This window comes from Akebia trifoliata, chromosome 3 (assembly GCF_017979445.1).
Source record: "Akebia trifoliata isolate Shusen 1 chromosome 3, ASM1797944v1, whole genome shotgun sequence".
In the NCBI taxonomy this organism is placed as follows: Eukaryota; Viridiplantae; Streptophyta; class Magnoliopsida; order Ranunculales; family Lardizabalaceae; genus Akebia; species Akebia trifoliata.
The window spans coordinates 40,374,797-40,385,338 of record NC_141377.1 but is presented as its reverse complement, the minus strand read 5'-3'; the positions used below and the strand labels follow the sequence as shown (position 1 = coordinate 40,385,338).

The 10,542-nt window shown below is 36.0% G+C and overlaps 1 protein-coding gene and 1 long non-coding RNA gene across 2 annotated transcripts; one reads left to right on the top strand and one right to left on the bottom strand.

Moving 5' to 3' along the window:
- On the bottom strand, positions 1 to 5,365 carry LOC147406946 (putative xyloglucan endotransglucosylase/hydrolase protein 10). Its single transcript, XM_086435298.1, has 4 exons — positions 1,760 to 5,365; positions 1,571 to 1,671; positions 718 to 911; positions 1 to 519 (listed from the first exon to the last, which is right to left on the bottom strand). The coding sequence occupies exons 1-4, from the start codon at positions 1,944 to 1,946 to the stop codon at positions 117 to 119; spliced, it is 885 nt and encodes a 294-aa protein (XP_086291424.1). The 5' UTR covers positions 1,947 to 5,365; the 3' UTR covers positions 1 to 116.
- A 3,420-nt stretch (positions 5,366 to 8,785) lies between these two features.
- Positions 8,786 to 10,297, top strand: LOC147406945 (uncharacterized). Its single transcript, XR_015175803.1, has 2 exons — positions 8,786 to 9,667; positions 9,792 to 10,297. It is a non-coding gene; the product is annotated as an uncharacterized LOC147406945 (long non-coding RNA).
- The last annotated feature ends 245 nt before the right edge of the window (positions 10,298 to 10,542 follow it).

Here is a 10,542-nt window from a genome sequence, read left to right as displayed (position 1 = left end):
TTGCTCTTATGAACCCATTTGAATATTATAATATTAAGGACTTTAAAACCCCATAAATGATAAAATAGTAAATAAACCAAACAATGGGCTAAAATCAGAATTATTCCTCTTTAATATCAATATTTAGGAAGGGTGCACTCCTTTGGTAAGTTGTTTTGGAATCTGGCGTTGTCTTGGCAGTAGTCATAGATCAAGTAGTTTTTCCTAACCCATTGGAACAACTTCTTCTGTGGTCCTGTTAGTGAGCTGAACCTGGCTTTGTTCCACCAATTGGTATTGCTATCAGCCCTACAAAACCTTGGATTTCCTCTCCAAACACATGCATCAATCTTATAGTTTCTGAATAAGGCTATGAAGGGACCCTTTGACCAGTCAATCTTGTCGTGTCCGCCTCGTGTGGCCCAGCTGTCTCCATTCCATAGGCTGATTTTGATGCCCATTGGTTGCCACCTTGGAAAAGCAACTCCCTTATCTGCATGGTTTTTGTACACTCTAATGGGTACCCAATCCACCATGAATCTGTAAGAAAGAGGAACACAATGACTTAACATTTATGATTACTGATCAATAGGAATTGTGTATGCCAAATGTACGATGTATTTAGCTGATCCTTAGTCTTTCTACTTAACAAGTAAATCAATGGGATTTAGTCAGATAAAAGTGATGTTTTATGACTAAATAATAATCAAACCCCGAATTTCGTGAAGGTTGGCTTACACAATTTGGTGAAGGTTCCATAGGACTGAGTAGGTATGGAAGTCTTGTGCTGGATCAAACCAAAGATAAATCCTCTCCTCCCTGTCATCGAACCCATCAGCAAAAACATTTGTTTGAAGAATGTAAGGTTGCCCAGTCACATTTCCAAGAAATTCAAAATCTATCTCGTCTCGGTTAGGTTGATCCGAGGTTAGCTGCATTTCAGACCACAGTAGTTTCAATAAACATTTGTAATAAGCACTAAATTAGATTGAATCACGAAAGCAATAAAATAAGAAAAACACATAGGCACAAAAACATATCAAGATTAATGTGGTTCAGCAATGTTCATGGATTTGATGAGTGATTCATTAGTCATGAGAGGATTTTCCCCAATTCATCTTTCAGACCTCTAAATGTATCACTTAGTTTTCCTAGTTGATTCCATTCTCCCATATTTCTAAAATGAGTTTAGTTATATATATACTCTGTTATGTTTGTGCCTTGTCTTCTGTTCGAGATAGTTTTGTATTGGCACAAGGGATTGTACACCGAGTAGGGTCCAGGCATAAATTCATAGCCAAATCATTTTAGGATTTCTAGAGGGAAATTTAGTTTTCTGAGACGTGAGATTGAGGTAATGTAACCCTGATTTTCACGGAAATAGACAAAGGATCTTGTCATCACACGCGGACGTAAGCAATCTTGCCGAACCACATAAGCTGGACTTGAACCACAACCTCAAAGTTGTGCAACATGTCAGTCAACTGAGCTATTCTAAGCAAACTTGTACTATTTAAGTACAGTACTTATGATCAAAATCACTAACCAGGTTTAAGACATCTATCACAAGTACAAAATGGAGATTACTCACATAAAAGGCTACAACGGTGCCTGCTGAATGACCAGGTACAAGTTTGATTTGCATGTCAATCTGCCCAAACAAGAACATCTCACTTGAAGCAAAACCAGCACCTGAAAAAAACGATTCAAATATCAATTAAGAAGAAAATTACGCAGGAAACGGATTGGTGATTTCTTGTTTCTCTACTAATCATTTTACCTGATTCCTCATCAAGTTTTAAGCTCCTCTTGTGCCCATCTACAGAAGTGTCTACATGGTTAGGAGCCCATGTAACAAAGAAATCCTTGTTGAAGTCCCCCACAGACACAACGGAAGATAGTGAAACCTGCATAAGTTTCGCAATAAGAAGCACGATGAAGACGATAGGTTTGTGATTCTTAATCATGGTTTATGTCTAACTGTTCTATGGGGAATGATAACTGAATTTAAAGATAGGAGAAGGTCTTATATATAAGGAAGTGAAGATGTAAGGAGGAGCAAAAAACGTTTGTTGAAGCAAGAATATCTCTAGAAGGAAGCAAAGGAACGTTGGGTTGTTAGCATCTAGTTATATTGTTGTTTGGGACTTGATGCTATCATCTTGAGGAGGATGTCCTCCTTAAGATCCAGACCATTGGATTATTCTTCCTGAATCGCGTTGGGTGGATCCTGAAGATAATCCAAAGGTTTAAGGGATGACAGCAACCCAACAGCTATTGTTGTTTAAGGCTCTATAACAGTTTCATACATGGCTTTATAATTTATAAGCTAAACTTATAAAATGAGTTTAGTTTTCACTATAATTTGCTGTCTTACAAGACTACTTGGTACTGACTCAATGAGTCAGCCCACTTGACTCACTCCTAAAAGAATAAGTTTGGTTTACACATATACCAAGCTTTCTGCCTGGGCTTAGGCTTTCTCTTGAGGGACCTTTTTTTTGTGGGTAGAAAGTTTAGAAAGTGGGCAACTGACTGAAGATTTGGTTTCTTAATATCTTTTGCTTTTCTTTCAGAATAACTTGGTCTGCCAAGCTTCCTCCCTTTGACTAACTGAGAGATTTCTATTTATTCTCGCCCTCTCTTATGGTCTTTTTTAGGGCTCTCAGTTTGCTAGGCATCCAAACAAAAGTAAAAGTTTATCAGGCCTGGCCCACATATCAGATGTGGAAGCCCATTGGTCAGGCTCATCAGTTATTGAAGAAGGCGAGCATGCAACCAAAAATTACTAATTCAAATTGAATGGATTCAAGATTATGTTAATGCTTTTATGGTTTGTGAGTTTTTGTTCATCAACCTAACCTATGTTCAAAGGGTGAGGTGGGCCCCAAAAAAACCAGATTGGATGATGGTCAACATTAATGGATTGATGGATGATGAAAACCGGGGATGGCGTTGTACAGCAAGAAATCCAGATGGAACTCCTTCGGTCGCTTTTGCTGGAAAATCATGGAAAATTCAGTTTTGCATTATGAAACTCAGGCTATTTAGAAGGCTCTTGGGTTTCTTTGGATGACAACATTAGAATATTTCCATTGCTTATGATTCTGAAGATGATTTAGGTGATCAATGGTGACGTTGATGGGCCATGATATGTTGCTGTTATTTGAAGCCCCATCAACCAATTATGTCCCCAGTTAGAAGAAATATTCAAGTTGAAGGCCCTAAAAGTGAGGAAGGAGACCAAAAAGAATGTGGATGAAATGGTGAAAGTAGATATGAGCCAACTTTCATTAGCATAAGACTTGCCTCTGGAAAGAGTGGAATGGAATGGAGAAATAGTATTCGTATACCTATAACCAACCCCAAATCTTTGTATTTGAAACTACATCAACAACATAAGGTCATTGTTTGATGATTTTAATATTTTCAAGTTCCAAGAGAAACAAATAAAGCAAGCACTCCTTTAACTATGTATCTTCTTCAGCCAAAAGGAGCCAACTTGCTAAGTTCGTTAAGTCTGTGAATGTTGATACCACGACCTGTGTTCAAACCCCACCCTCACCTATTAATTTCTAACCACTTAAAACTATGTATCTTCAACCCTTTTCTCATCAGATTCTGAAAATCACCAAGAAGGGTGTGAGTGTCTGTATTTATTAAATATTGTAATTAGTTTCTGGTTGGGGCCTGCCTAACCCGTTATACTGAGTAAAAAAAGATCCATTGTCTTCATAGTTTTTCATGAATATAAGACCACAGAGATCAAGGAACTTGTAAAAATAAAAAATTATAAACAAAAGTATTAAGGCAAAGAAATAGGGAAAGAAACAATTGACAAGAAGCAATAGACACCAAATCTGATTTTGTTATGAAGCATCCTCTAGCAAATAATGACCATCTCAGTTAATAACACCATACATCTCTACAGGATAAGGACCCACGAGATTCACCATCCAAAGAAGGCATAGTACTTCCAAATTTTGGGCTTTCTGTTGCACTTGAATAAATCATAAACAGTTTGTAATTAATTTAAATATACTATATTTTTAATACCCAAACTGAACTGCCATCCAATGCATTTCAGGTTCCTGGTCAATCCCTTGGTCCGAAGGCCCATTAGGGATACTAGAAGAGACTATTTCCCTGTTTGATTAGTAAGTGTTTTCCCTTTTTTTATAGAGAAACAAGTATAGTGGCTGATTTTTTGGCTTCTTTTTTGTCGTTGGGTCTGAAAATTGAAATTCTTCCTAGTGATGTTCCCAAAGAGCTTGGATTGTTTTATTAGGGAGGATATGAGTGGCCATTCCAATATAAGGTTGTATCTCTAATGTTTTTATCGTTTAAAGTAGTTGGTCAAGGTCTGCCTAACCCGTGATTTCCCTTCCAAAAAAGAAAAGAAAAGAAAAACAGATTAGAGTTCAAACACAGGAAAAGAAGAAAGACCAACAAAGTGGAATGTGATGTTCCATATTGAATTCAAAAAACCAGGAACTCCTGAATTGAAGATGGATATAAAAACTTCATTGATTCAAGATGTGCAAAATGTCTCACAAGGGGACAACTTCCCTAATGCTGCAGCGTTAGGGTTAGATCCATGTGATTAGGTATTGTACAAGTTAATATCTTGCCTTTTTATATCTTTTCATCTGTAGTACTTTCCTATAGTTTTTTTTCAATAAGCTTTACTTTTCTACAGTTTTTTGCTTTAGAAACGAGAATGCATTTCATGTATTCTAGTTAAATGTAAACTAGACAACAAAATTAACAGTTGAACAGAAATTCAAAATCTTAATCTTGGTAATTACAAAAGGGGGGAAAAAAAACAACTGAAAGTATAGCAAATTAGAGTAGTACAATGATACCATTACGTATCCTTGTATCACTGTGCACGAGTCCATCAAAACTAAAAGGCCTGTTTACTAGTAGATCATAGAAACTAGAAAATTCACATTATGTCCACAATACTTAATATTAGAGCTCCTGACCCATATAGATTTCAATACCAACACTTGAGGTTGCTCTACTAAAATAAGAGATAGATCTATTGAAGCATTTTGTAGGATCCAACTGGATATTTGCCTATTAAGTGAGAATTGCAATTAGAGTGATCCCAGCAATTTCTAAACAAATTTCTTAGAGAAGATATCAGATCAAAAGAATACCAACTCAAAACTAAAAGACATATCAAAGGGGTTACTTTCTCATTCATCTTGCTTAATTTTAGCAAGAAAACCCAAATAAAATCATAAAATAGAAAATTCAAAGTTCAAACGGAACATCAAAAGCAACAATTTTTTGATGAGTTGAGTTCCAATAAAATTACAAGAATAATAAATCTTATACTAACCTGAATTTCGAATATAAGAGTAAGACTGAGAAAAGAAAAGCTCTAAAAAGAGAGACAATTCTTATCTATTTTTCTTCTTTCAAACCTGAAAATAATAGATCTTTCCTACCTACTCAAGGGGTTTAATCAGGTCGCACTCCACACGAACAGATTCGCACTCCTGCTTCAAAATTGGAGAAAATCAGATTGATTTTTAAATAAAATTCTATACAGACAAACAAATCAAGGTCTCAGAAACACTGAAACTCGACTTCAGAGACTTGTTTACAATGGCTTTGGGATCAGATATAAGCCGGAGTTGCGCAGACGACGCCATCACTGAAGCTCGAAACCAAATCAAAAAAGCACGAAAACATATGAAACATAGAATTGTCTCTTTTTTTACTCTAATCAGAATCTCACGATAACCACACTAGTCGAGAGATCGAGAGAAAGAGATTCTCTCCTCTGTTCTTTCGCACACTCCACTGTTCTTTCTCTCCAGAATCTTAACAATCCATCCCGCTTTACACTACACCTAACCAAAATTTCAAACAAATTAAACAATATTATTCCCCGTAATATTGAAAAAATAGTGAATTTCAGTATTATCCACTGATTAACAATCAAGTAAAACAGATGATGGTCGTAACTTTTCTTCTCTTCGAATTTTACACTTTATCGATTAAAAGATTTCTTTGACGATGATTTTATTTGTGCTTGATCTTCTGTTGAGATTTCTGTAAAAAAAATTTCTTCAGACTTTACACTTTATTGACTAAAAAGATTTATTAGCTTTCAGATAAGGATTTTATGTTTAATCTTATTTTTAATCAAAGTCTGAAACTCTGAAGGACTTTACTTTATCTCTGGAGGAAGGGTTGATAATTTCTTCTTCTCTAAAATGAGAGCTTATGTCTTTTGAGAGAAAGTGATTTAGATCATTTTTCAAATGAAAGAGACTTTGTATTTATAGACTTAAAGATAATTTAACTTTTCAATTATACTCTAACTTAAAAGAGATTTAATTGATTTGTTTAAAAGTTAAATTTGTCCAAATTCAATTTTAATGATTATATAAATTGTTATTGGGCCAAACTCATTTATTTTGATGTAAGACCTAATATTTAATACGTGAATCACTTGAATTTGTTGGATTATGGACTTTAGCTGCAAAAATTCAAATCCAAATCATATGAGACCCATCCTGATTAATGGACCCCCAATTTAGATTCGTGGGCCCAATTTTGATTCAGGATTTTTTTTATTAATTTAAAAAATTATGGGGGCCTGTTTAAATTTTGATGCCTACAATGATATTGCTACCTCATGTTTTAGTTTTACTTTTTTATCATTAGCAAGATGAGATGAAGATCGCCACTTCTAGAAAAAAAAAAAAAACATATGTATTTAATAAACTCTTGGGATTTGTCATGTTATTTTTTTTCTCAACTTGGTATTTTGTGGTCCTAGGTCAAAGTGCCAATTTCACCGATTATGCTACGAGGGGTTAGAGTTTGTTGTGATGTTTGCCTCTTCTCCCCTATACACGATATGTAGCACCATGTAAGTTTTCATGACACTTTTGAGTTGCAATTTTCATTGGAAAATGCTAAAGTGATTACGTAAGACACTGTGCTAGACAATGTGCTGATGTGGAGGTGCGCATAGAGCCATAGATATTTTTCCTCGAGAAACAAGTGAAAAAAAAAATATTGTTTTATGCACACCTCCACATCAGCGAAGTCACTCTAACACTAATCATTTTCGTTTTGTACACATGAATTATCCCAAGGAGCTAAGGGGCCTTTTCCTATTAGCGCGTCTATCACACTAATATTGACTCAATAATTAATTGGGCCGACGGTCCAATTCATCCATTGAGCAATTAGGCATGAAGAATTTGTCCATTGGGAATGTGATGGATCAATTTAATCTCATAAATACATTCATTAATTGTGTGAATAGATATAAAGTAGGGCTTCAACTCACTTATGTTGAGGATCAACATGAGCCCACTCAAACTTGACAAACACTAACTCACGCCCGCACCCAACCTGACCTCGTACATGAAATCAATGCTCACCCAAGCTCAACTTAAGATGAGTTGGTCCCGTTGATTCATTCCTCGTTAATACTAAACATTTTAGTATTGATGAGTGGAATGCAAAAAGAATATAAAATTTGCATTTATCTTTGAAATGCATGCGTTTGAAAGTTCACAATCATGAAATTATAATAAAAAAATTAAAATATAAATTTTCAATGAGAAAGAAACAAAAATCTAAGAACAGTTTTATCAACAAAGAAAAAAAAAAAAAAAAATCTAAGAAGAGTAATGATTAAATGACTCCCCCACATGCATAGCATATTCCACTACGTGAAAACTGAAATTTTCTACATAAAAATTTGACGGGCCAAGGCCCATGAATTTTAGAAATTGAATTTTGACGGTCTAGGACTGTCGAAATTCTTGATGTTCCCAGATTTTACGGCTTAGAGCTGTCGAATTTCTCTCATCTTTCATTAATTTGACAAATTCGGCCCGTCAAAAAAAAATTTTGACAATGAAAAATTTAACACCAATTCAACCTCTTAATCCATCAAATTTGGGCTTTTTTCACATTGTGCTCAACCGATTCCCTTGATGTGACATGTGTTAGAATCGTAGATATGTACTCCTTGGGATATACAACTGCACATCTCTATAAATATGTGTATTTATGTATCTCGAAGAGTACAAATCCATGATTCTAACACATGTTACGTCAGGGAGTCAATTGAATATGCCACCTGGGGGAGTCATTTTATCAAGAGTCATTGGGGGGAAATTCTCAAATATAGACACGTGGCTCGAATGATGCTCGAAAATATGGACTCGAAGCTCGGATGGACTGATATATGGGCCCAGTTGGCTAAACTCCTCGGATGCACGGATGTTCAGCTCGAACCTGCACCACCAATTCATTAAGTAGCACGGATGGCGTGCTCCGTGGATATCAAATGCCAGTATAGGTCGGCAAGACGAGTCTGACAGATGTGCCTCTGATTATTCCAGGATAGACAGAGCAGTTGCAACTACTCCTGCAGCTGACGTGTCAGAGAGTGAGCTAACTACCCTGAGAGTAAGCTAACCGTTCTGGGTCACTTCAAAGAGTGGCACTGAAAGCGATCAACTAGGATGCTTATAAAAGGAAGAGGATCATAGGTAAAAGGAAGTTCGAATTCTTCTTTTTTCTAAACTAAATTAAGATTGATCAACTCTCTTAGAGTCTAACTTGATCGTTGGAGTGGGCTGATTTGCAGGTCCACCCTAGCAAAGAGAGAGGAAAAGTGTAGAGCAAATTCCAGCATCTACAAGTCATATAAGAAATATTTCTAAATTGTAGGTTTGTAATCACATGAGTTAGTCTAGACAAATCAGACAACTTAACCGCATGCCTATGCCCAAACCCAATTCGATTTGATTCGGTTATGCCCATACCCAATTCGATTTGATTCGGTCATTTTTTTTTGTTTGCTATCCAAGGTTAGGATCAACCCCACGGGTTTGGGAGCAATCTTCTAGTGGTAATGATTTCCTCGAAAGTAGTCTTTATCTCTAGAAAATCTGTGATTTTCTTCACATCTTAGCCATATATTTGATGGAGAAACTCAAACATCGTTTGGGGTTAGCAAAGTTCATATATCTTTTGTTGGCTCTGTGAATTATCAGTATTCAGTAGTTTGATATTGTGATTTGTGATCACACAATGGTTAGAGAGGTACGTTTCAAGCGAGAGAGATCTACTGCAGTAGGGTATATATTCTCTCTTCTAAAGAGAAGATAGGGAGAGAGGGAGAGGTGAAGGTATGGCGTGTTTCAGTAGAACTAGTCAGTACAACCACCACAAGAAAACACGAAGAGGGAGAGAGCGAAAATAAATAGAAGGAAAGAGAACTTCCCAAAATAACAGCTGTGATTTCATGTCCGTTTGCGGGATTGAGAACCGATTTCTCACTCTCTCTATTTAGGTTTTTGTGGTGGGTTTATTGTTTTCAACCCACTTCATTCTACCGTGCCAACTACCTCTCTCTCTCTCTCTCTCTCTCTCTCTCTCTCATTTTTCTTTCATTCATTCGGCCAGAACACAGAAATGGGTTGCACCAACAATTGCATTTACAGCCACAGAAATCGCCATCTTATCATATCCTTGCTTTTTCTCTTAGTATCGTGGTCGGCCCAAATGAGATTCATGGCTGAAGGTAAGTGGGTTTCAGTTCAATGTGTAAAACATCTTCATCACAAAGTACAATTTTATCCACTTTGGTGGCGGTGATGCAGGTAAACTAGTTTTCAAATTCATTAAAGCTACTCAAGTAAGATTTTTTCCTTAAATTATTCTTCTCCTTACTTTTCTACCTATCGTTTAATTGTTTCAATTTTTTTTACTTTTATTAATGGGTTCTATTGGGTTATTTTATTGCTTTCTTTCAACTAAAGATGGAAGGTGAAGAGAAAGTAGTAGAGAGATCTCAGATAGGTTCCAGGCCTCCAAGATGCCAGAGGAGGTGCAGCTCATGTGGACACTGTGAAGCAATTAAGATGCCTGTAATCCCACAAGACAGAAGTTGGAGCAAACACTCGTTTAAAGTTTCAACAAGAGGTGAAAACAGTCCCAATTACAAGCCCATGAGTTGGAAGTGCAAGTGTGGGGACATGATCTTCAATCCTTAATTAATGAAGAACAATTTAGAGAGAAAAAAAAATGAAAAAGGGGAACCATTTGTATTTTTAAGATGATAGATACAATTCCAATTCCAATTCCAAGGGAACATTCTCTCTCTCTCTCTCTCTCTTTTATTTGTTTTCTGTGACATCTCACTATCATCTCGTAGATTTGTGGTTTTTGGAGGATTTTGCTTTGTACTCACAGTGATCTTTTATCTCTTGTCTTGTGTTATCACTTGATATCATTAATATACAATTGATGTTTTCTGAGCTTTTCATCTTTATCTGCCTTGTGTAGTATAATAAGTAAAAGTTGGGGTGCAAATAGTAGCTCTCTAAATATAACTTGTGGATGAATAGTGACAATTAATGGGTAAATAGCACAATATGTAATTATGGGTAATGACATTCTTATTATTTTAGGTTCTGTGGGTGAATAAATATGAAAGATTCTTCTCAAATCTTACCCCAATTATTGGGAAGGATATGAGGAGAATCGTGACAGGGAAAGGGCGATAGGAGG